The 27,544-nt window shown below is 32.3% G+C and overlaps 2 protein-coding genes across 8 annotated transcripts in view; both read left to right on the forward strand.

Moving 5' to 3' along the window:
• The window catches only part of LOC106669224 (fasciclin-3), a 243,594-nt gene extending 237,811 nt beyond the window's left edge, over positions 1-5,783 (forward strand). For 2 of the 4 annotated variants that reach the window (XM_014398563.2, XM_014398573.2), the window contains one exon: positions 973-1,161. In XM_014398563.2, the coding sequence (XP_014254049.1) occupies positions 973-1,115 (143 nt within the window). In that variant the 3' untranslated portion in view covers positions 1,116-1,161. Of the gene's footprint in view, positions 1-972; positions 1,162-3,220; positions 3,252-4,718; positions 4,855-4,915 lie in introns of those variants that run through there. The other 2 variants (XM_014398547.2, XM_014398556.2) reach the window with 2 other exon arrangements.
• A 7,969-nt stretch (positions 5,784-13,752) lies between these two features.
• The window catches only part of LOC106669327 (sn1-specific diacylglycerol lipase alpha), a 100,405-nt gene continuing 86,613 nt past the window's right edge, over positions 13,753-27,544 (forward strand). For 2 of the 4 annotated variants that reach the window (XM_024226715.1, XM_024226716.1), the window contains exon 1: positions 13,753-14,022. In XM_024226715.1, coding sequence (XP_024082483.1) covers positions 13,928-14,022 — 95 coding nt within the window. In that variant the 5' untranslated portion in view covers positions 13,753-13,927. The remainder of the gene's footprint in view (positions 14,023-27,544) is intronic. The other 2 variants (XM_014398745.2, XM_014398736.2) reach the window with 1 other exon arrangement.

Consider the following 27,544-nt stretch of genomic DNA (forward strand, 5'->3'; position numbering starts at 1 on the left):
GGTAAATGTGTTGGGTTCAAATCCAGCAGACCTGAATTTGAACCAACATACCAAAGTTGTTGTCTTTTTTTTTTTTCTTTTTAACCCAACACCCTAGGGGTTGATATCTCTTCTGTTGCGAACCCCAATAAAAATATAATAAAAAAAAGTAACTTTTAAGGGGAATAAAGCAGTATCTCCACAAATAAATCCGAAAGAAATTTGTCTACATATCTGTGCGTCCATCTCCTGTGAAATTTTATATACAAATTTGTCAGTTATGACTTATCGCTTCTAATCTTTCATTTTAAATTTGTTAAATTTTTTGTAAAAACACAGAGCAATGATTGATTGTGACTGGAGCAGACTGAAATTAAAAGTTTGACTTGGCCAGTGTGGTTTTTCCTCACTTGAACCTTTACTCAAACTGTCTTTGCTTCAACCAAATTGACCAATCAGTTGTGTTTTGAGCAAAACAAATTTGTTTATCAATTTTATTTAACAACATTGTTTGGGTATTTTTACGTTAAATTTCCCGTTTGAAATGAATGTGAACTACAAATTATACAAGCACTCAATTATTTTTATAGTGAGCACAGTATTTTGTATCTGGAATGTAGATTGTTTATGTATTTGTAGTATTTTTCATACTAATTTTCTTGGCTACAGTAAAAAATGTAAATTAGTGTTATAATAAAAAATAATTAAACTTTTTCCTCTTTATGATGCTACTTGTTAAAATAAATAGTTCTCAACGCTTTAGTTATTTTTTATTTATGTATTTTTCAATTGTTTCATCCAACATTCGTCATAAGCCTACTTTTTATATTTTTACTTTTTGTCGTTATTTTGTGGGTAAGTAGGTGTTTATTCAGGTAGCATAGAATGTTTTCATTGTTATGTTTTATATATATTTGTTGTATTTTTATTCTATTTGATTCAATTTGATTTAATTCTATTTAGTATGCTGAAGTTTTGGGGTTGTCGTTTCAGGAGGTGCCACTAGGGGGGTCGACACAAACGAACCTGAGAAAGTACCCGAAGGAAATGTAAACCCAGTTGCCCAACACAACAGTTCCGAATTCATCAACAGCAGTCCTGAGCTCAAAAAACCAAAAGAAGACACTCCAGTATGAGCCACGGGGCAGTCGAACAATTTAGTCCAAAACAAAATATAAAAAATGACACAAAAAAAATGAAAACTTGAAACCTCCGAATTTTTGTTTTGTACCTATGTATTAAAACTCTTCGTAAAATTAGAAAAAAAAGGGGATCAATTTTATTTTATTATTCCATTAATGACTGTCAATTGTTTCAAATTCAAATAGTGTACAATGGAAATTTCGAAAAAAAATGTTTCAATAACATGAAGAGTTTTAATTCATATTTTTTATATGTTTGTATGTTGTATCATACATCCCAAAGAAGACATTTTGATTTTTTTACGTTGTCTCTTTCTCTTTAAGTTAATTGTAGTGAAATGCAGTTTTATGTTTTAAATTATTACAGAATTTATGTTTTCATGTTCATTTTGTTTTAGTCTTTAGTTTTTGTTATGTTTCTTTACATTCATTCCGATATTTTGAACCACATCCATCATGTTCACATTCCTTAAATACGGCTTTGAACCAAATTATAATTTGTATTATAATGTGATTTGTAGTACTTCGCTATTTTTTTTCTTCTGTAAATTTTAATGTTTTACTATATTTTAGATCTAAGGTGTATAAGTCTTTTTTGGCTGTTTGTCTGTGTGAAAGTTAAATGTAAAGATGCTCGTAAAGATTCTAGAGTGAGAAACTCGTGATAAATTTACATAGATTTGTTATATAATTGGTATAAATAAAAAAAATAAAGTTCTTAACAAATTAATAGTATTACAATTACATGTTTAAATGGAAAAATTGCAAATAATAATGAAATTCATTGTTGATCAAAAAAAAATCATTCATTTAGTTCCTCATTCGAGACGTTCTGAATTTTACACTGCCGAACTTGTTTAAAAATTTCTAACATTCGCTTCCGATCTTTTGATAAGCTAGTTTAAATGTGTACTTAAAAAAGAAACTGAATTTTATGTATTTTTTAATATAATAAATTAGTTAATTATAAACTTAGACGATGGATGAACATTTTTACTATTTTTTTAATAATATTCAATGCTTTTCCCCTACAAAAAAAAAAAAAAAAAAAAAAATCCATAACAATGCAATATTGATTTTGGGTGTAATTTTTCTAAATGTCCATAACTATTGCACAGTGTAAATAATTAATCACTTAGTTTTTTTTAAATAATATTTTTGAGATTATTTATTTTAATTCTTAGTTTTTTTCTGGAGAATCTCATTGTAATAAATTAGACTGAGACACTAGTTTTGGATTTGTCTAATTTCAAAAGTTACAGCACAATCTCAGCTACTTATAAGTTTCGTTTCTTCTTAAAAGTTTGAATAAATAAAAATATATACATTTATTTATATTTTCTTTCAGCTTCATTGATTTATCATAAATATAGATATAAGTGTAACAGGTTGAAGCAGTCATGTCAAAGTTTTTACTGCTGCTGGGCATTCCAGTGTGAAAAGAAATGTGAAAGTACTGTTCTTGATATCATTGCTTTAACAAAGTAAAGTATATTGAATAAAGTATAATAGATGTATATATTGAGTTGTGTTTTGGAAATTCTAATAGGAAATATTTAAAAATGAAGAGTCGTATAACATCACTTTTAAGGGATTAAGAAGTTATCAAGAACCGTGTAAACTATACGTATATAACTGTAAAAAGAAATTAGACAATATATTGATTTTTATAATATATAATACACTATATAAATAAAAAAAGACAATGTTGTGATAAAAAAAAACTTTGGTGTACCTATCTTTTTTTAAAAGACATTCCAAAAGAATCGAGATTTTTTACAAATCATAAACCATTGTCTTGACCTTCATCAGCAATTTGTGTTGAATTTCCTTTGAATTTTAAAGCATTCTTTGTATACTCACGCTTCAATTTTATGGTAGCGATACCAAAATAATCTAATTAAAAAGTTAAGTGCTGGTGTATACCAAGTTGTTGTAAGCTTTAATTTGGACAATTGTTTATATAGTAAAAGTAAAAAAAAGCAAAGAAATGAAATGTACGGATTAAAGTAACTAAATAAATTATTGCTGATTTTAAATGCATAAGTTATTAAAGAATACCTTTTTTCTGACTTTTTTGTTTTTTATTTTCCTTCTAGAAAGAAGCGGACCACATTTAGCGGGAGAATCGTAAGTTTTACTTCAATATTTTGAATATTTTACTCTTTTATTAAATTACTTACACATTGATAAATAAAACTATTGGTACCACAACTCTTTAGCAATTCTAAGTATAAAACATTTCCACCTAGCCTATCCCAGCCCTAATCATGAAAAACCTTAACCTCACTTAACGTTACTCTAAGCCTATCCTAACCTAACCTAACCCAACCCAGCCATAAAACAACCAAAACTTACCTAACTCCTCCTCTCATAACCTTATGTAATAAATTCACTGCAGAACATAGTTTTTTGTCTGAGAAATTTAACCTTACCCTGACACTACCTAACACTACCTAAACTTACCTAACCCATTCCCAACCTTCCTAACCTATTCCTGACATGAATACTACCTAAACTTACCTAACTTTCCTAACCTATTCCACACACTAACACTACCTAAAAATACCTAACTCATCCCAAACCCTACTTACCACCTTCAGTACAAAATCTATTTAGTTTGACTTGTTTACCTGGCGAATATTTTCTAAGACAATTGAAACAGCTGAGGGCCTGGTGAAACAACTGACTCATAACACCAGCTTGGTGTCATTGGCAGTGAATGTAAAACTAAGCTAACCCTAACTTTACCTAACCTTAACCCTAAAGGCCTGACCGGAAAGGATAAGTCATGATGGGAAGCAATCCTACTGGCTGTGTAGCTGTCACAGAATATGATACCTTTCTTTCCTCCTAGATAGCATGTAGCCATTTTGAATTTGAGTTTGTTGTAAGAACCACTCCTTTTGCTATAATGTTGCGAAATTAAAAAAAAATATATATATATTAAGAAGAGAGAAAATATATAGAAATACCACCACTTAATTATTTAAATATTTAATTACTACAATATTTTTGTTTCATTATACATTTTAACTTGGAACAAACTCAATCTGTGCGTTAAAAATCCTACTTTGTATGAACGGAATCAAGCTATAGATCACATTTAGTAAGACAAGGATGGCGCCAATTGCGTACTCGAACCAGATTGATATCATTAGATGTTTCTTTTCTTTACTTAACCTACTTAACCTTACTTAACCTAACAATATCCGTTTCCATGATATCCCTCCAGAGGTACATCTGTGAGACATATACAGGATATTTCATAACAACTTTTTGTGCACTTCAATTTTGATTCTGCGCTAGCCAGATACCTATGTAGAATTAGACGTAGTATTTCCAGGTCACCGAGACATGTTCCTCATACATCTGCTTCCCATTTCATGTTAGTTTGTAATTCCTTGAAAGTTGGGCACCTGACACATTCAAAGTATGTGTACACAGGCGCTCCTGTGACCCAGGAAAAACCTGTTTTCATAATTTACCTTGCGAATCTTCTTGAATAAGGAAATTTTGATCTTTCAATATTGTTCTCAAACTCATCTGAAAAGTATTTGTGAAATATTTTTAAAAGAATCGATTAATTGTTTACAGCAGTGATACAGAATCAGCTGAACACCATGCACACAAGAAGCCTAAAATGACATTCACGGCAGTTTTCAAGAAGAAAAATGACAAAGTTGCTTCTGAGCCAGACCCTGATAGCAAAGATGTAACAGTCAAGGGTGAAGTATGTAAAAAATTATCCTATAACAATGCAGTTATCATTACTCCAAAATTACCTTATGTAGCAGAAAAATGGCCAGGAAGAGCAAGGCAGATTGAACCCAGAAATCAGGAATATCCCTAGTGACGAAGGTGTAGTCTACGCCGAACTCGACCTCCAACAGAATGCTCAGGGAAGGGCACTCCTTGTCCGACCGGAAGACGAGAAAACCGAATATGCAGAGATCATTCACACTAAAGAGAACAAAGTGTAGATTGAAATTACGACTGATACAATTCTAGACTAGGAGGGCAAATAGCTCGTGAATCTCTTAGCGATTCAGTCACTGAGAAAAAGTTATAAATGAAATAACTTTACTTTTTTATTTTTATTTACATGCAGTTGTTGTTTTATACCACTGTGTATTTCAATTTATATTTTTTCTTTATAATTACCTATAAACTTGCAAGGAAGTTGTTTTAATTTATCAAAAGAAAAGACTTGATAGATTTATAATTTAAATTTAATTTTTTCTAAACATTTTTTCTTCTCTTTTTAAATGTTACCATTTGGTAGAAGTATAAAAACTTTAGACAATGCAATTTTTCAATTTACCATTGCACCCCTAAATTCACTAGATTGAACATTTTCTTTTAATATGATATATACCAAGTGCAGCTTATTATGGAACACAACATATCATAAAAAAAATTTCATATATTTATAAATGATAATTAACTATAATGTATAATGTCAAAATTGTAATTTCTAGGCAAAAATTTAAAATTTTATTTTCAATTTGTTTGATTTGAACATTGTGCCAATCAATTTATAATATCTTTTGAATTGACAATTTAATAAAATAATATTTTGTGCAATTTTAGTCTTATGTAATTTTTTTGTTTATTAAAATTAGAAGAGATAGAACATCTTTATCAGGGAAAAGTATTTTTTGGCATTTTTATTTTTACAAAGTATTTATCATAGATAATTTCTTAATAATAATAAGTGTTTGTATATGTAAATGATTATTTTGTAACTATGTAAGCACTTAATTTTTTTCTTATTAATACATTATTTAAGATGTTTATAATATTTGTTATTATAAGAAATGTATAATATTTGTAAAAATCAATGCACTAAACATTCCCTTAGTTATTTTATGTTTTGTTCAATTTTATAACAATAAAATTATTACTATTTAATATGTGCCTTTTCCTTTCTCCTTTGCCTCATAATATTTGCCATCACATGATTTCAGCATTACCTTGATTAAAATATATATTTCTCAGTTTTTTCTTTCTTTTACTGGCAAACGTTAATAATTAATTTCAATTAATTAAGGTTTTTAGTTGAGATAAAAAAGTCAGTGTCACGAGCAGGATTCGAATTCACGATCATCGGCTAGATACGCCGTTGCTCTACCACTTGAGCTAACGTGACCTCGATCCACTAGGACACTAACTTCCATCTCAACCCCACCTTTTGAATTTTCCCTCCTTTTTGCCATTTTTCAATGGGGTGGGGTTGAAATGGGAAGTTAGTATCCGAGTGGATCGATGTGTCTAATCCCTAATGTCTCTCATTTAATAAATAATATTACTATAAATATAAACAAAGTATAGATTAAGGTCAAAACCAAGAAAATCTCAAAAATTATGGGTGTTGCAATACTCTCGACGGGGAGTTTATTTCAGCATTTTCCTCTTATGGTTGAATGACCTGGACACATCTGCACCCTTCACGTACCAGCACATACCAACAATCAGTATTCATTCACTCGCCAATAACTACTTACAACACGCTAATAAATACATTCATTCGTCTACTCACATGTCATATATACAATTAAGAATAAATCGAGGGCCACCGGGGTACTTGATATTCTGCCTATGACCACTCCTTTCATTCATACCTTAAGTCTAAGCCTAGAAACAGGCCATCGAGGTACTGAAATATTCCAACGAATAGCCTGCTCTCATTCACATCAATTCCTGTACTTATTTAAAGTACTCCTGCATCCATCATCAATCACGCTAGTAAATATACTCATTCGTCTGTGCACTGTTATACTACGTACAAATAAAATGAAAATAGGGGGCCACTAGGGTATTTAATATTCTGCTGATGACCACTCCTTTCATTCATACCTTAAGACTAAGCCTAGAAACAGGTCATCGAGGTACTGAAATATTCCAACGAATAGCCTGCTCTCATTTACATCAATTCCATACCTATTTAAAGTACTCTTGCATCCATCATCAATTACGCTAATAAATACACTCATTCGTGTGTACACTGCTATACTATGTACAAATAAAATGAAAATAGGGGGCCACTAGCGTATTTAATATTCTGCCGATGACCGCTCCTCTCAGTCAAACCAAAAACAACTAAACCTAGATAACAATCAAAGTATTTGGATATACTGACGAACGACCTATTCTCATTTATCCAGCATTCTCGCTAATAAATACATTCATATTGCACGTATGCAAAGGCGTAGATTATGGTAAGTCATATACTTTCACTACTCGTAAATATTCCAATAAATTTAGCTGGTGGTCACTGTTAGGCACCAAGATTTAATTTTTGTCTGGCCGTAGGCCACACCTTAATATGTAATGTTTTAATCTCTCACATTTCACCAGTATATGACATGCTGTCACTGGCTCACCATACTGTAGGCATCGCCTCAATCCACCGCCCTCCATTAGATAGCCATGGGTGAGACGCGTGTGGCCTATCCTCAGTCTTGTTGAGATCGTTCTGTCTTTCTTTTTCATTTTCTCGACGGGCCGTTTCTTAGTTTGTCTGTTCACCCAGTTTTCTCAGCAATGATAAAGTCTGACGCTTTTTTGTTCTTGTGGTTCTTAATTATTATTTAACATGAACATTTGACAATTTAGATTGGTAAAATACTAAAGAGTAAAAATTGGGGGGGGGGCAAGGTTGGCGTTGACACGGCGCTCATCAGTGTAAGGTAAAGGTCCAGGGATTGGACAAGCCGGACATATATACAAATGGGCTTTTTGTCAAAATATTTGGTTCATCTTGCAACTCACAAATTAATTAGTATTTTAGTTGCTCTTCCTTGTAAATTTATTTGTTAAAAGATACTTTCTTCTTTCACTCTGTCATTTAATAAATATTGATTTTAAAACGTAAACAGAAAGTATGCTATGTCAGTGTAAAGTTAACGTCATCGCTACCAGATCTCTTCCCTCGTCTGATGGGTAGTTAATATTCCTTGGGGCAAAACATCGATCCCTAAACATATACGGTGAGCGAAGGGTTCATTTATGCTTAATTTTGAGGCAAAACAGCCCGAGCGATCATAGAAAACTGTCAAATTGGCTGAAACGACCGAGATATGGGAAATCTGCTTTAGAACCGAATAATAATCAATTATTTATATGATTTGTCAACAATTTTTTTAGCAATTAACGGGGATCTTAACTGTTTCTGAATAATAGAATTTTTGTTTTATAATTAATTATAATTAATTTGTGAGACATTTTCCAGACCTTGCCCCAAATTTCAAACTAAAATTGTTAAGTAACCTAACATTATTTCTTTCGTGTTTTACATATTGGTTGGTGCACAATTAATCCAGGTTTTGAAAATTTATTTTATTTTCGCACACGCTTGTTATGAAAACAAAGCTAAATCTAATTTATGGAATATAATAAATATTTTTAACTGTTGTCTTGTATACAAAACATTTTAGTTCATATTGAATTTTATAATAGTGAGGACCTGCGAATTTAAAAATGTCCAAAATAGGTTTTCGTCAAATTTATTTGTACGAATTTAAAACGTGGGCGAAGTGCTAAGTTTGTGGGGAGTGAAGCATTAGCGAATGCACGGTGCAATGGTTTCAGGGATTTCGTCTTGGAGATTTCGATCTCGAAGAAAAGGAATGTTGAGGTAGGCCTTCCTTTGTGGACGACGACCTGCTCAAAACGTCGATAAGAAAATTTACGTAAGACAGCACGAGAAATATCAGAATAGCTCGATGTTGACCACTTCATTGCCGTTTTTCACCATCCGGAGTTTGATAACCTAAAATCGGATAAAAAAGTTCGACAAGTTGGTATCACAAGAACTAGCCGAAGCCCGAAAAATCGACCTTTGAAATGTGCACGTCTTCTCTTCTGTTGCGCCACCAAATCATCACGTGCGATGAGAAATGGATTCTGTACGGTAACAGGAGGCCTACAGGTCAGTGGTTGGACAAAGATGAAGAGCCAAAACACTCCCCGAAACCAAATCTGCACCCAAAAAAGGTTGTGGTGACTGTTTGGTCGTGTACTGCTGAGGTTATTAACTACAATTTCCTGAATTCACAAAACATTGACAGAATACGAAGGAAACTACAACGTCTTTGTCTAGCATTGGTAAACAGTAAGGCGCCGATTCTTTTTCAGGTTAACACCTTGCCTACCCTGCAGAAACTTAAGGAACAAGGTATGGTCTTGAAGAATAAAGTAAATTCAGTTTTTCTACCAAGCTTTCGACCTATTTAAGGTCATCATCAGGGCAAAACAATCTTAAAAAGGTCTACAGATTGACATATTTATGTTTTTTACAGGCCATTTCAATTTTAAGGACTGTTCAGTCACAAAATAATAATTATTGACTAACGGTCAGCGTTTTCTATTGTGAAAAAATGGCTAAATCTTGGACAGCATGGTTCAAACCATGGAAAACAATCGGGTTTTCTCTCGATAAAATACCTACGCCAATTTGTCGACATTCGAGTCTCCAATCAGAACCCTTATGCAATTTCCGGCAACCTGCAATACAAGCAACCAACCCCTTCGTGATTCAGAACAATACAACCTCTCGGCATCCTTTGTACCCTTTATTTTTAAGTTGTTTTCCTCCTCTATTCATATCGCTGGACATAATTTTTTTCCAAAAGGAAACAACCGTGCTTTGATTATTCATTGCCTAACCTGCCTAGAATTATACTCAATCGTTCTGGGTGCCACGTTTTCCATCCAAGCATATTCCTATCATTAATTTTACTTTCAATTAATGAAGGTTTTTAGTTGAGATAAAAAAGTCAGTGTCACGAGCGGGATTCGAACCCACGACCTTCGGCTAGATACGCCGCTACTCTACCACTTGAGCTATAGTGACTTCGATTCACTCGGACACTTACTTTCCATCTCAACCCCACCTTTTGAATTTTCCTTGAGATGGGAAGTTAGTGTCCGAGTGGATCGAAGTCATGATAGGTCAAGTGGTAGAGCAGCGAATATCTACCGAAGATCGTGGGTTCGAATCCCGCTCGTGACACTGACTTTTTTATCTCAACTAAAAACCTTAATTAATTGGTCAAGCGGACCACGAACACTAATGAAATTAATTTTACTGTTAAAACTTTCATGTTTCAATAGTAAATCAGTTTTATAATTCTGAAATATAGGAGATACGCATAGCTTCCTAGATAAATAGTACTACTTCCACCTATCGCCAATACTCTCCTTGACTCAATTTCTTATTAAAATAATTGAAATAAGGAAAAGAAAGGAAAAATTGATAGGATCTGCCGGGCGATAGCAACCAGATAATAGTTGCATTATTTGCCTTGGTTATATGCATTGCAAGCAACATGCATTATTTGTTTTCTTAATATTCTACATTTCCATCTTCATTTGTAATTAATTTACCCTCTTTTATCATGATTCTTCCCTTTGCATTGCAATATTTAATTTAAATCTGACTTAAGTCCAAATCTAACGAAAAATATTATGAATCAAATACAAAAGATACCAGCTTTAAATCGTCAAATTTTCTTGAACTCTCATTTCTGTACCATTCCAAATTTTTATGATGAAATTATCCGTGAAAACATAGAATTCGTGCTAATTGGGTATAATTTGATAACACCGTCTCCCAAAATTTCGGCGTTGCAAATTCTCGAACGTTATCCTTTTTACAATTAATTAAGGTTTTTAGTTGAGATAAAATATAAAAATAAAAGATAAAATTGAACTATCCTTTTTATAAACCTGGCAAACCCGCCCATAATCTTCCTATGTTCCAATTAGCCTGTTCTCTCTGGTCTCAAAGATATTCCCTAAAATCCGCCTAAAAAGAATGATCTTATACTTCTTCCAGACCACCAATTTGGCTTTCGCTCTCAGCACTCCACAAACCAGCAAGTTGTTCGTGTTGTAGATCCTTCATCCTCATACAGAAACACAAAGCACAAATTTTGACGGTCATATACCATAAAAAATTCCCAAGTACCCTAAAAAGCGGAACAGGGGACCATGAAAGTCTCTACCGTGACTTCAAACCATTCTTAAATCCGGCGGCATGCCTACACGCTCTCTTTATGGAGCCAAGGCATGACACGTCTCTATCACGTAGGACACATCGAGCAATCTTTCTCTGCACAAAGGGCAGTGTGTCTAGCTTTTATATTTATTACTTAATTTTTGAACAATGAAGGGAACTTTATATTTTAATGGCCTCTCAGCTGATGGACTAAGTGTCCAACCTTAAGCGTATGTTGTTCTGCTTTAAAAATAAACACTGTATTATTTCTTTTTGTAAATAACTCTCACCTGTATAAATATTACTTATTACTGTAAAAAAATCATAGGGATAGCCGGGAACAAAGAAGCAGACAGGGCGGCCAAAGTCGTTGGAAGGCCCCACGACGCTTGCTAACCTATACGCCAGCGGACCTAAAACTATTAATTTCAAACTTTGTAAAAAGAGAATGGGGAAACCGCTGAGCTCGAAGAAATAGAAATAACCCTGCCAAACTGTGACAGGTTAAGAAAGAAGTCGGCCCCTGGTCCACGGAGACCGGTTTGAAAAGGAAAAGGCCATACTGACAAGACTACGAATAGGTCATACAAGAATAACGCACGGGGACCTCCAGATCGGAAAGCAATCGCGTAGGTGCACGTTATGTAAGGATAGAATAACGGTCGAGCACTGTAGAAGGCTTGATGTACATAGACAATATTTTGGCATATCATCTGACCTGTGCGTAGTCTTGGGGCACGGCAACGGGCACGGACCGCTGTTCCGGTACCTCAGGGCTATAGGGATTTTTAAATGTATATAGTTTTGTTATGTGGGTTTGTGTGTGCCTATGTTTGACTTTCTGTTAATTTATTGGAATGAATGTAATTTATTAGCATGAAAGGAAGGGGTGATGTAACCCCGCCCTGAGGAAAATCGAGTACTCTGGGGTGAGTGAATGACGTCTGGAGAGTAAAAGTAATTTATTAGCGTGAAAGGAAGGGGTGATGTAACCCCGCCCTGAGGAAAATCGAGTACTCTGGGGTGAGTGAATGACGTCTGGAGAGAAAATGTAATTTATGAGCGTGAAAGGAAGGGGTTGCTTGTAAAGGATATCAACGTAGTATATATATTTGAAATCAGAGTCAGTAACCAGATCGAGACGCTCAAATGGCTGCAGTTTAAGACAAAACATGCGCGAAAGAAGAGAAAAAGAAGGAAACACGCAGAAGGCCGGCGATGACCTCATCTGTTTGTCGGCCCATAAACTTCCCATTTTATTATTACTCTAAAAAATATAGTTAAGAGATGAAATGATCTTGTGTTCATTTGTATGTGTGATAATCAGGTATTAAGTCAGAAAAACTTCATGCCAAGCTTTCGTTCAATTTCTAAACATCTTCAGGGCTAAGTTAGTTTACAATTTCTTTAACAGGTACGTATGTAGACGTTTATAAATGAATTGGTAATAAATAAATAACATCTAAAACCAACAATTAAATATCAAAATTATTGTACTAAAAGCAATAATACACAATTAATTAAAGTTTTTAGTTGAGATAAAAAAATCAGCGTCACGAGCGAGATTCGAACCCACGATCTTCGGCTAGATACGCCGCTGCTCTACCACTTGACCTATCGTGACCTCGATCCACTCGGACACTAACTTCCCATCTCAACCCCACCTTTTGAATTTTCTCTCCTTTTTGCCATTTTTCAAATGTCGTGTAATCTATTTGATTCTCTGCGACAAATGAACTGGCCACGGAGAGCTTTAGTGAAGGTATACTTTATTTTAACTTATTAATTTCACTTGTTTTCGTTGTCCGCTTGACCAATTAATATCTTTCGATTAATTAAGGTTTTTAGTTGAGATAAAAAAATCAGCGTCACGAGCGAGATTCGAATCCACGATCTTCGGCTAGATACGCCGCTGCTCTACCACTTGACCTATCGTGACCTCGATCCACTCGGACACTAACTTCCCATCTCAACCCCACCTTTTGAATTTTCCCTCCTTTTTGCCATTTTTCATCCCGCTCGTGACACTGACTGTTTAATCTCAACTAAAACCTTAATTAATTGAAAGATTGGTCAAGCGGACCACGAAAATTAGTTAATTTTAATAATTCGTAAATTATTTTTCACCGATGTGGTTAATTTAATATATAAAATAGTGGACCAATCTGTACTGTTAAAAAGTAGCCCCAGATGTGTTTTATTACAAACATGTAGTATGTACAATACATAGTTGTTGAAATGATTTTTAATTTATTTTTGTTTTAAAATAATTTATTGATTTGTTTGGAGTAGTGAATTTGATCATCAGTTCATTGTTGTTTACTCAATGCTATCAATGTATTACACTATCACCACAATACATTACTATAACAAAAACATGTAATTTATGTAAAGGCCAAAGCATGTTAATAAAAATATGTGGTCGTAAATAAAAATAATAATATTTTGTAGTTTTATTTTGTTTTGGTCGACTAAACTTGGGTTAAGGCTTGTAGATCACCAAGCCTGTGGCACAGGGGTGTCCGGATCATCCCGCCCAGCAGATAGATGGTGCTGGGGGCCAGGTTTTTTCCGCAAGCGCCCTGTGGCGCCGGGAGGGGAGCCGTCCGGCAATCGGAGGGAGACAGCAATTCCAGCAGTAAGCAATCCGTTGCGAGACCGTCCTGACGCCAGCCGCGGATCGGCGCGTGCGTCCTCCAGAAGATCATCAACTGTCCGCAGCACGTGGACCTCAATGCTTTCCCCGCCGTGTTCCCCTTAGGACAAGACTCGGCGGAAGACTTCGTCACCTTCGTCTTCGTCCATGCCAGGCCTCGTCGCTTTCAGGAGGCGCTGGAACGTCGGAAGTGACGATCTTGTCGTACCTGGATTATTCCTATTAGTCTTGCATTTATCATGGTAAGTTAAAAAAAAAAATTCAACTATTCAAGCACATTATGAACTAATTTAATCCATAGAATTTCTACATTCTTCCTCATATATCGATTATGGATGAACCAATTTGGTTCATGAGCTGAAAAATTAATTCCACCCCATTTATCGAACGGTATTAAATTTTCCAGCATTGCTGAATAAAAAATACGTCAAAACAGTCAATATGGCGCCTTGTGGCCCTTATAATTCACTCGGTCAATGCGCCAAGCATTCTAACAACAACCCCTTTTCGACATAAAAAAATACGGAATTTAAAACACAACGCTATAATAAAAATATTAAATATTTCAAAGATCCAAGATACAATGCAATAAAACTATGCACCCCATAGTTTCAGTTTCCCCCCTGCAAACCTAAGATATAAAAAAAATGAATTTATTTTCTATCATAGAATACATTAGTCTGAAAAAAAATGTAAAACAAAAATAGTGTAGTACAAAATAATGTAGTACAAAATAATATAAAATGAACAGCCTGCTCTCAGTAAAATTAATTTGTGCTTGACAGGAGGTGAGCTCATAAATAGTTTTATACATTATAATAATAAAGGAAAATACAGATTTATACAAATTAGTGATATCAGTATACATACACCATTGATATTTTATGTAATTTTTTAAATAAATATTTAATTATTTCATCTTGTGTAGAAATTTGTGGTATTTAGTTACCTTTAATTAATGATTATTTACGACACACAAAACTGACACATCTGCACAGAAAACAAACACTTTGAGTGAGTAAAAATACATTGATTGAGCCTAAAATTTCTATCATTGTATAAATTCATTTTTTCACATCTTACATCTATATGTATAATTTGAACAATGTTTATAAATCCCAGGTCCTGGAGATGATCTCAATAAAGATCTAAATTTTGGCACAATAAAGAAAATGTTCTTCTAAACCTACAAAATCTCAAGATGTCTAAATAATCTTTAATTATTTCATAGATCACAACGTAAAATAATAAGTCAAGATTTAATCAAATTTAAATCAAATTTACAAAACAATTCATCTAAAGCTATTTTATGTTTATGAGTTTATTAATCTGCACACGTTTATATAAATCTATCGGGAATTACCTAATGAAAAAAACATCGAGGAAAACTAGGCCGCTAAGACCCATTTAAAATAACATTAAAAAATAATTTACTCGATATATTTGATTAATACATATATTATCTAACCTTGTATGTAAAATGTAAAAGCATAACACTATAATAAAAAAAATTAAAAAATTAGATACAAGATTCTATGCGAAAAAACTATTTGTATCACCGTAGAACTACCGTTTGGAATGAAAAGGTAAAATAAAATCCACCAGGTGTATTTTACTTATATTTCAACTACATTTCACGTATAATAAAAGAATAAAATAAAAATATTAATCAAATTTTATAAAATAGATCTCTAACAAAAACATAAAAAATTATATTTGTCAGAGCGAAATTGCCTTAGACGCTAGGAGTCGAAAGTTAAAAAGAACATAATTTTTAAAACATTTTTTTCCTTTGTNAAACATTTTTGACTTTGTTCCTTACAGATTTTAATGTTGGTACCTTTCATTCGATTCGTTTTTTATATATCTAGCATATAAAAATAATGTGCACAATAAATCTGTAACTAACAAAAAATTAAAAAAATAGATTTGTCAGAGCGAAATTTCCTTAGACGTAGGAGTCGAATGTTAAAAAGAACATAATTTTTAAAACATTTTTTCACTTTGTTCCTTACAGATTTTAATGTTGTTACCTTTCATTCGATTCGTTTTTGTTTTTTTATATATCTCGCATATACAAATTATATGCAGAATAAATCTTTAATTTTTATTTTTGCGTAATACACATATTGCCCGATCGTTCTTACCAAGGAGCCTAAAATGAAATTTTTTAGTTAAATTTGTATTAATTATTATTTTTTTAAATGTTATTTTCTGACTTTGTTGTGCATGTATTTCACGTTATGTATATCAGTCTATTTGTTCGGTTACTTAGGATAATAAATATAATAAGCAGGATCGTATTAATAACAAATAGCCATATAAATGTTACAAAAAACCGGAAATACCCTTTGAATAAAATATGCCAAAAAAATCATTATTGTGAACAAACTTATTCGGATTCGTTTTAAACACCTTTTAAAGTCCTTAAACACCAAGTTTTATAGCAAAAAATATAAAAAAATAAACGTTATTCACTGGATTCGCCAGAGTTATACGATTATTTTTTATGCTGATGTCCGGTGTTCCACTTAAAAATTCATTAAACGCTGAAGCGTATTCAAATTGAACGTTTATGCAACCGTATTAAAACATAATAATTCTTTCAGGGTACAATATCGACGTTTAGATCTTAGAGTATTATAATTGAGAAAAAGGATGAAATGAACAAAAACTGCTCAGGCGATTTATTTTCTTCCTCCGGTTTTAATTTATTTACGGAGACCGAATTTGTGACATTGAATTTATTTTATAATGTTTTACACCCCTGTAAAGTTTCCGCGAGATCGGTAGTTTATAACGCAAATTTTTTTTTAGATTTTCCTAAAAAAAATTTATTCGGGGTTTTTCGTGTTGGAAAAAAAACCAACTTTCTTTCTGGCTAAAAAAATATTTTAACCGACTTAATCGCTCTGTCAGTATGTCAAAATAGAGTTTAACAACTAGCATGGTTATCGGTAAGTTGATTTTAGTTTTATTTCGCCCAAAAAAACCTTGTATACAAATTTTCGGGACAATCTAGAAATTTTATCCCTCTGAATTTTCTACTTCAAAATCGGCTGCGTTTTTTTGGTTCAAAAGGTGATAACTTTTAAAAAACTTCACTGATCTACGGGAAACTTTACAGCGGTGTAGAACACTATAAAGTACACGCAATGCCACAAATACGCCCTCCGTAAATAAACTAAAACGTTTGAGAAGGTTTTGTTTTTCATTTTATACTGTCTTTCTATTATAATAGCATAAGATCTAAACGTTAATAACATAGCCTGAAAAGATTTATTATGCATTTCAACGTTTCCATAAACGTTCAATTTGGATAAAATTCGGCGGAGTAATGAATTTTTAAGTGGAACACCGGAGATCAGCATAAAAAATAATCGTATAACCGTGGCGAATCCAGCGAAAAATGTCTATTTTTTTCGTTTGCTGTAAAACTTAGTGTTTAAGGGTTTTAAAAGGTCTTAAAACGAATCCGAACGAATTTGTTCAAAAAACACATTTTTTGACTTTCTTTATTGGAAGCGTATTTTGGTTTTTACAACTTTTTAGCCTAATCTCATTCAATAGCATCCTGCTTATTATTTTCTTATCGTAAGTAACAAACAATTCGACTGATTCATCAGTAATGAATTGAAACAACAAAGACAGAAAGATGGTGAGATGCGGTCTGGTGGTTTTAGAAAAACATTTTCTTTATCGTGCCACGTTTCGAGCTTTATTGAGATCATCTTCAGGGCTCAAAGTGTTTGTTTTCCGTGTAGATGTGTAATTCTTGTCTGTCGTGTTGAGAGTGCACTAAACACCACACATTAAAAAAATAAAATATATTTGAATTAGCTGATATAGATTCTCGGAAATATGGCAAATCATCATCTAGGCTTGTTAGCGACCATCGGTGGATGTACTTCTTTAAATAAAATGTAAAAAAATCCATCAATGAAAAAAAGAAATCTCCGTGAACCTTAAACCGAACTTAAACCGAGCTACCCTCAGCAAAGGTAAAAATCAAAGGCTCTGATAGGTTTTTTTAAAATTTCATAATACATACAGACAATCTTCAGCACGATTATTTAAAAAAAATTAATGACGGTCAGTTATATCGTTTTATCAGGGCATTTATTTTTATGATATACCCAGTAGCCTACTAAGTCATAGATTAAACTATATATAATCCAGTGAACTTTTTTTTTGTATTTTGCTGTTCGGTACCTCAGGAATAAATTTGTCATGCTGCTAACTGATTAAGTTTTTATAGTTAATTAAAAATGCTTATAAGCTTCGAAAATGCCAAATGAATGCAAAAGTCGATTGTGGGGAAATTCAGTTGCACCATAAGAATTCAGACCAGTTTTTTTTTTTTTTTTTTTTCAAGAAACCAGTCATTTTCTACGTAAATGAATGTATGGAATATATTATTTAAATAAAAATCTTTACATTTTAATTTTCTTTGCGCTATTACAAATGTTCAGTTTTGTAAACCATTCGATAGATTTATTTTAAAAAGACCTCTGTCTTTTTATAACATCTTTTTATATACATTAAAAAATACTTTTTATTAATTATCTACTTTCCACCTCGGCATTATTCTCTCGATATTTTTGGAATATTATACAACAAACGCTTTTAAACGTAAAGATTCAAGGGTTGAAAAATAAGAGCCTGGGTCGCCGCAACAAGTGGTGGAAAATATTGCAATTTCCAACTCGCGAATTTTCTCCAAGTAAACCCTTTATATTATTGAGCAGTTCTACGTTTTATATTTCTTTTTTCTTTTCCCCATGGACTTCTTTATTCCGTCGCCGGTCCCTCGGACCTTTTTATTAGGCAGCACAAATTAGAGAAAATGTAGAAAACGTAGTAAATGGAGCCTTTCACAAGAGGCTGAGAGCATATATAGGATTTTTTTAAGAAATAAACATAAACCATAACAATAAAAATGCTACGGAATGATCAAGAAATAACGTCATTTGTAAAAATCCGTCATTGGTTGTAGATCGCGGTTCCTTTAACTTTATAATAATACTACAAAATTAAAATGAATTTATGAAAAAACGCTCTACTAGTTTTCTTCCTGATTTCCATTACTATTTTAAATAAAACAACATAGACAGTAAAATTCAGAAAAAAAAAACAATTTAATTGTATTGGGATGTTATTATCCAAATATCCGGAGTTTGAATGTTTTTTTTTCTCAAACTGTCATTGGAAAAAGTCCTGCATAATTTTTTGTAGGTGGAGCTCTTTTATGTAATTTATGTAAAAACGCTCTACCAGTTTTTTTCCTGATTGTTATTATTATTTTAAATAAAACAACCTAGACAGTAAAAACAAGCGATACACGTTATAAAATCAGAAAAAAGACTTTAATTGTATTGGGATGTTATTATCCAAATATCCGGAGTTTGAATGTTTTTTTTCTCAAACTGTCATAAGAAAAAGTCCTACATAATATTTTATAGATTGAGCCCTTTAATGTAATTTATGTAAAAACGCTTCACCAGATTTTTACCTCATTGTTATTATTATTTATATTAAAACAACCTACACTGTAAAAACAAGAAAAAACGTACGAAAAATAAAAAAAAATCAACTGTACTGGGATGTTAATTATCCAAATGTCCAGAATTTGAATGATTTTGTTCTCAAACTGTCATAAGAAAAAGTCCTACATAATTTTTTATAGATTGAGCTCTTTTATGTAATTTATGTAAAAATGTTGTACCAGTTTTTTCCTAAATGTTATTACTATTTTATAAAAAACAACCTACACAGTAATATAAATCGATTATTTAGGGATATAAATCAAGAAGAACAGGTAAAATGTGGACATTATACCGATAGATTTAAGTTCATTCAAGAAAATTTGCAAATTTTTCATTCCTTCCCGAGCATTTAGACATGTTCTGTTTAAAAAATATGTCTCAATAAATCTGTCCGATAACAAGTACAAAAATTCATTATTTACTTATATAAATCAATAAAAACTGGTGTAAAGTGGACGTTATATGTATAGGTTTTAGTTCCTTCAGGAAAACTTACAAATTATAATCCTTCCAGTAGATTTTCTCCTTTTCTGTTTAAAAGAAATATTAATTAATGTAGCTATTCAAGAATATGCACATAAATAGATTATTTAGGACTTATAAATCAGGATGAACAGGTAAAAAGTGGACGTTATTAGCACAGATTTAAGTTCATTCACGAAAATTTGTAAATTTTTTATTCCTTCCAACAAATTATGTTCTGTTCGTTTTAAAATATGACTCATTTAATCTATCCAAGACAGGACAGAAATTGATAATTTAGGGTTATAAATCAAGAAGAACGGTTAAAAAGTGAACATTATACCGATAGATTTAAATTCATTCACGAAAACATGCAAATTGTTTTATTTCTTCTCGAGCCTTTATTCATACCCTGTTTAAAAAAATTGTTTCCCTGAATCTATTCAAGAGAAACGGCAAAAATTAATTATTTATGTATATATATCAATAAAAATTGGTGAAAAGTGTACGTCATATGTATAGACTTGAGTACCTTCACGAAAACAAATTATATGCCTTCCAGTAGATATTTACCTTTTCTACTTAAAATATATTACTTAATGAATCTGTTCAGTAATAAGCACAGAAATGGATTATTTAGGGATGAAAGTAAGGAAGAACAAGTAAAAAAGTTAACGATACACCGATAAATTTTAGTTCATTCAAGAATACTTACAAGATTTTAATTTCCTCTTGTGGTTTTTGTCCTTTTCAGTTTAAAAGGAATATGACTCAATGAATCTGTCCAAGAACAAGCCCAGATATTAATTATTGATGGTATAAATAAAAATAAACTAGTAAAACGTGTATGTTATACCGATAGATTTTAGTTCATTCACGAAAACTTTCAAATATTTTATTTCTTCCAACATTTTTTCCTGTTCTGTTTAAAGTATGACTCAATAAATATATCCAAAACATATATCGATTATTTAAGGATGTAAATCAGGATGTACATGTAAAAAGTGGACGTTATAAGGATAGATTTTAATTTATTCACGAATACTTACAATTTTTTATTCCATCCAGTAGATTTTTCCTTTTATACTTAAAATAAATAATACTTAACGCACCTGATGAAGAATAAGCACACAAATAGATTATTTAAGGATATAAATCAGGATGAACAGGTAAAAAATGGACGTTATAAGGATAGATTTTAATTTATTCACAAAAATGTACAATTTTTTATTCCATCCAGAAGATTTTTCCTTTTATGCTTAAAAAAATAATACTTAACGCACCTGATGAAGAATAAGCACAGAAATAGATTATTTAAGGATGTAAATCAGGATGTACATGTAAAAAGTGGACGTTATAAGGATAGATTTTAATTTATTCACAAAAATGTACAATTTTTTATTCCATCCAGTAGATTTTTTTTTTATGCTAAAAAGAAATAATCCTTAACGCACCTGTTGAAGAATAAGCGCAGATATAGATTATTTAAGGATGTAAATCAGGATGTACATGTAAAAAGTGGACGTTATAAGGATAGATTTTAATTTATTCACGAATACTTACAATTTTTTATTCCATCCAGCAGATTTTTTTCCTTTTATGCTTAAAAGAAATAACCCTTAACGCGCCTGTTCAAGAATAAGCACAGAAATAGATTATTTAAGGATCTAAATCAGGATAAACAGGTAAAAAATGGACGTTATACCGACAGATTTTAGTTTATACACGTAAACCTAAATTTTTTTTAGTCTTTCCAGCGTATTTTGTCCTTTTATGCATGTACTTGTTCTGAAATATTTGTGTCATGGACATGCTAGTTCTCTCTGGTATCTAACGAGGTTCTGGCAATACATGCCGAGTAAAGGATATCCTCCGAAAAGATATTGTAATTTTATTATTGAATTTATTAGTTATTCAGATATCGTGAGATGAGGTCGGGTGTGATGTAGGTTTCAGAAAAACATTTTCTTTATCGTGCCAATGTTTCGATCTTTTATTGAGATCATCTTCAGGGCTCAATAAAGATCGAAACGATGGCACGATAAAGAAAATGTTTTTCTGAAACCTACATCTCACCCGACCGCATCTCACGATATCTGAATAACTATCGATTAACGGTCACTAATCTCTACACATTGATTCTTGAAATCTGCTGGGATGATGAAGCTTTCGATCATCGCTGTGCTGGCCAGTTTAGACATTTCTATTTCATTGTTTGGTTTTAAGTGTTTTCGTTATAAATAAAAATGTAGGTAACTAGCTAAAATCATTAAATTGACATAGTAAAAAATACGTAAACGTGAAAATACCCGTCTAACTTCCTTAGGTTTACTAGTGTTTGTTTTTACATGAACTATTTCGTTCATATATTTTACGTTTCAATAATCAAAACAATTGCAAAAACGTGCATTGACCTTTTCAAATAAGCGATAGGTAAATCGCTATGATCAGAAACATCATTATAATTTCATCTTGGAGCAGTGGTGCCTGATTATCATAGTTTAAAGATTTTGATTATGTGGTTGACCTAGGGTGCACGATTAGAGATGCGTTTTTTTTAAATATAAACCAGACCGCTATTTAATACCTTCGTGCCTAGAGATACGCTTTTTTTTGTTCCTGACAGGAAGCGGTGAAGAAATTTAAAAGTTTGAATGTACTTTGATGATCTTTTAACGCTTTCAAAGCTGCTCTTTCTCTGCTCACCTTTCATTCTCCTTAAAATTTCAAAGGCGAGCCTCCAGCGCGCGCATTTAGGCTTGAAAGACGGGAGTGGTTGTGTAAGACTTAAAGGGCAGAAACCCCACGAACCCCATTCATATTTTTCTCATTCTGCTCTATTTAATGCATCGATTTAGATATTAAAATAATAATTTACTAATCACTGGTGAATACGGAAACAGGTATGATAATTATTTATTGTTTTTCTGCGTTTTATATACGCTGAATAATAGGCAAATTAAGCATTTTGAGTTATAGGGTATTAAAAAAAACTTTTAATGAGTTAATTAGCAACTAGTGGTCAATTTCAACGGAAAAAAATTGCCAGTCATTGGTCGCACAAACCAATTAATTACTAGACGACACTATACATTTTCGATTCTCATTATTGTGTTGAATAATGGGCACAAGGTCAAATGGAACATATTAAATCAATGGTGATGACCTTTCGCCAAACTAATCCACTTTCTCTCTGTAACTATAAATTGACGAAATTTTCTTCTACGATTATTTAATTAATTTAATATAATACTACGGAAATTTATAAACATTTTGCTTTTTACCTGAAACACTCGATCTTTTGTCTTGAGACAAAATTTTGTATGCTAAACTTCCAGGATATTCATCACGGTTATTATGTAAATCTCACTCTTATCTAGTGCAGATTATTGGTTTATTCAGAATGTAATCTCTTAGGGTGTAATGTCTTCGTTGGGGCTCGTTTGTTCCACCCCAACCGACGGTTTACCCTGCAGAGATCGGCCCTTTTACAATACTGCAAGCAACCCCTTAAAAAAGCCCCTTTAGGGGGATGACCATGCGTACTATACCATGTAGTTAAGAGATTTTTGATCGAATAGTAATTAAAACGGTAATCACGAACATAATGCTATAAAGAATGTCAAACATGAATAATAAAAATATTAGTAATAACTAGACAATAAAATTCACTAGTTTTCGTGGTCCAATTGACCAATTAATATCTTTCAATTAATTAAGGTTTCTAGTTGAGATAAAAAAGTCAATGTCACGAGCGGGATTCGAACCCACGACCTTCGGCTAGATACGGTGCTACTCTAACACCTGAGCTACCGTGACTTCGATCCACTCGGGCAGTAACTTCCCATCTCAACCCTCTCATTTCAAAAGGTGGGGTTGAGAAGGGAAGTTAGTGTCCGAGAGGATCGGATTCACGAGTAGCGGCGTATCTAGCCGAAGGTCGTGGGTTCGAATCCCGCTCGTGTCATTGACTTTTTTATTGAAACCTTAATTAATAGATAAACATTTAAAGTTGGCAGGTCAAAAATAGATTCGTTTAATTATTACCGCCAAAAACATGTTTTTTTTTAAAGATTTTGACATTTATTTAAAACTATTACAAACTACGACTTGAATATAGGCTGCTCGTTCCACAATCTTTGTCAGTAGATTCTACATTCAAAGTGGAAGCATAAAGTCCCAATAACTGTGGTCCGAATCTCAACAGTTTCGAAGTTATTTCACTTTTTCTAATTTTTTAAGATTTCACAAACTTGCTTTAAATAAACAATGATAAGCCCAAAACTAAAAGGTTTTGGACAAATCCGTTGATACCATAGAAAACCGCTTTAAATTTTCAATAAAATGTGATCAGTAGTAAACTTGTCAACGTTGGTTAAATAAGCGTTTAATAGCGAGAACTTTGAAAAAACATTTTTTTTTCAAAGTTGAAGAACTTACTATGGTGATTCTAAACTACTATTTCTAAACATAGAGACCAGCAAATTTCAGAAAAAGTACTGCATTTAATATCCTTTTTAGTGGTGCAATTGCTTTTTTCAAAGATGAAGTAATGGATGAAGGAAAAGAAAAAACATGGTTGAAAGATTGATAAGGTGGAAAGATTAATAACAATAAAAAAAATTTAATAAATTTATTAAACGGTTTTTAATTTTGATTCGAAACCACCCTCCGCATAGAATTTTCGACGCGCTGCCTTTAAACCCGCAAAACCCGTAATAAAATGTATGACAGCGTATTCTTCATTAGAAAAAGTAGCCATAGTGTTACATCGAAAAAATTGTGAATCTTAAAACTCTTTTATTCCGGAGAATAAAACCCAAGCACTTTTTCGAACCCAATTAAAAAAAAACTTTAATAAATACATTCAAATTTTTTTTTAAATTTTCCACCTTACCAATCCATTTATTATTTCCTTTCCTCCGTCAATTTCTTCATCTTTGAAAAAAGTAATTAAAAAAGAAATTACACCATTAAGAGGGATATTAAATGCAGTACGTTTTCTGAAATTTTGCTACTCTCTAGGTTTGGAAGTAGTAGTTTAGAATTACCATAGTAAATTATTCAAAATTTTTTTTTCAAAGTTCTCGCTACTAAAACACTTATTTTACGAAGTTTTATAAGGTTAATATTGATCCCATCTTATTGGAAATTTAATGCGGTTTTCAATGGTGTCAACGGATTTGTCCAAAACCTTTTAGTTTTGGAGTTATCATTGTTTATTTGAAGCAAGGTCGTGAAATCTTAAAAGGTCAGACTCCGAAACTGCTGAGATTCGGACCGTAGTTAATTAGGACTTTTTGGTTCCATTTCCAATGTAGAATCTACTGGCAAAGTTTTTATACGAGTAGCCGAACACCCTGTTTATTGAAGTATTCTTTGAAATAAAATCCTCTAAAGTATAAACCAGGGCTTCTTAAACTTTTTCGCCAGCGGACCACTAACACACAACAAAATTCTCTCTCGATCAAATATTTAAAATTAGATACTTATGGTATATGTAACAAATTGAAGTTTTATAAATTACTACTATAAAAATATATAATAGTATATACTATATAAAACTATATACTATATAAATTAGCCAATCCATTATGTTATGGAGAGGCATATCACTATGAAAATAAACATTAGATTGACGTACTTAACTTTATTAATTTAACTTATAACTCAAACATCAAATTGGACAGAACAGGATCAATATGTATGAAAATCCCAAGACAATTTCAAAAATATTAATTTACAAATTAATGTGTGGAGATTAGTGACCGTTAATCGACAATTATTCAGAAATCGTGAGATGCGGTCTGGTGTGATGTAGGTTTCAGAAAAACATTTTCTTTATCGTGCCAACGTTTCGATCTTTACTGCGATCATCTTCAGGGCCTGGGATTTACAAACATTGTTTACATTTAACATATACGTGTAGGATGTGGAAAAAAGTGAATATATTTTGCATTGTATAAATTCACTTTTTTCCACATCCTACATATATATGTTAAATGTAAACAATGTTTGTAAATCCCAGGCCCTGAAGATGATCTCAATAATGATCGAAACGTTGGCACGATAAAGAAAATGTTTTTCTGAAACCTACATTACACCAGACTCATCTCAAGATTTCTGATTAATTACAAATTAATGATGAATGAATTAATGAGAAGAGTGAGGTTGTTCTAGCTTTCACAGTTTGGATATGTTGGGTTTAATGTTTGATACCTGGAGATGTTTGGTGGGTTTAGCATCTAGAAAGCTTTGGTATTTAGTTTTGATGGCTGTATAGATATATATAAAAGATATAATCCGGATAGGTAAGTTGTGGCAAATGGAAGAACATGTTTTGCTTTTTCAACAAGCGGTAGATATTTTTGGTTTTCCAGACGGAGTCAAAAATGGGAGTAAGTGTCGAACTCGAAAATAGATTTCAAGGTGGAATCTGAAGTAAGGTCTAACAAACATTCGCTTGAAGATAGACTAGGCTTTGTCGAAATTGAAAATGGTTCGACCACCCATTCATTGTCTTCCGGCAATGTTTCTCGGGCTGTTAGGAAGAAGTGCTCAACGGACATCGCCGAGCTTCCCATATTAGCTCACATATTTCATCAATCAACGGGTCGTTCCCAGGTGCCAATTTGTATACTTCTAAAAAAAAAACAATTTAACACAGGAAAAACGTCCACCTTTTCCTTCTCAACAGATTCAACCCAAAACTAGATTTTTCTTTTCAATGCCATTAGCATCGAAAATTGTGATAATCTTCCCATGCAAAGAAAGACTCATCTCATTCATTTTAATGGAAATGTATTATATATACGACAGTATACATTTTAATCATTGAAAACGTACAGAATTTGACATTGTGGTCCATCAAGAGCGATAAGACTTCAGAACTCCTGTAATCGAGAGACAGCCACCTCACTACTGTATGAAGAAGCAGCAAATGATGAAGATCATCATATAGTATTAGGAAAAGTCTCTACTTGAATGGTCGCAATTTCTTGTAATTAATAATTTGAACAGATTAATTCAAAATTTTCTTAAAAGAGGCTGGCATCTGTTTCACAGTGGAGAACACAATGATAGTTGCTGCAGCAAAATAAAAACGTCGTTTTCAGTACTCACTGTTATTAGTTTTCTAATTTTATTTAATCATTCGCCGTTTATTTTTCTAATTATTACTTTTTCTCGAAATTCTGCTCTAAACTATTTTAGTTTTGAGATCTGCTGAGATAAAAATTCATAAACAACCAAACAAACCAAAGGTAAAAATACTGTCAAAGACCAAAAAACGGTCATTTGTATTTTTATGTTTATTTTCCATAATAACGAGGAATAAAGGTTAATAATCGATTTAAAAATTAAACACAACATTAATAATTTGTTGTTAATTGCAACTTTCAGATTGAAAGTAAAGAAAAACAGTTGCTTTTTAAATATTTTCTTTGTTGAAACAATAAATTTGAGTAAAAAATTAATTAATCCATATATCTTTAGCAGTCATAATTGATCATATTGATTATTCTTTTTATGTAAGATCTTGATTGAGATGAAAAAGTGAGTATCATGACCGGGATTCGAACCCACGACCTTCGGCTCACTACGCCACTTCAACGTCAGGACAGCTCAAGTGGTTAGAACTGCGGCGTATTGAGCCAAAGGTCGTGGGTTCGAATCCCGTTCGTGACATTAACTTTTTCATGTCATTCAAGATCTTACATAAAAAGAATAATTAATTGAAATTGATTATTAATTTTTT

This window comes from Cimex lectularius, unplaced genomic scaffold, assembly GCF_000648675.2.
Source record: "Cimex lectularius strain Harlan isolate CLEC.00 unplaced genomic scaffold, Clec_2.1 scaffold164, whole genome shotgun sequence".
Lineage (NCBI taxonomy): Eukaryota > Metazoa > Arthropoda > Insecta > Hemiptera > Cimicidae > Cimex > Cimex lectularius.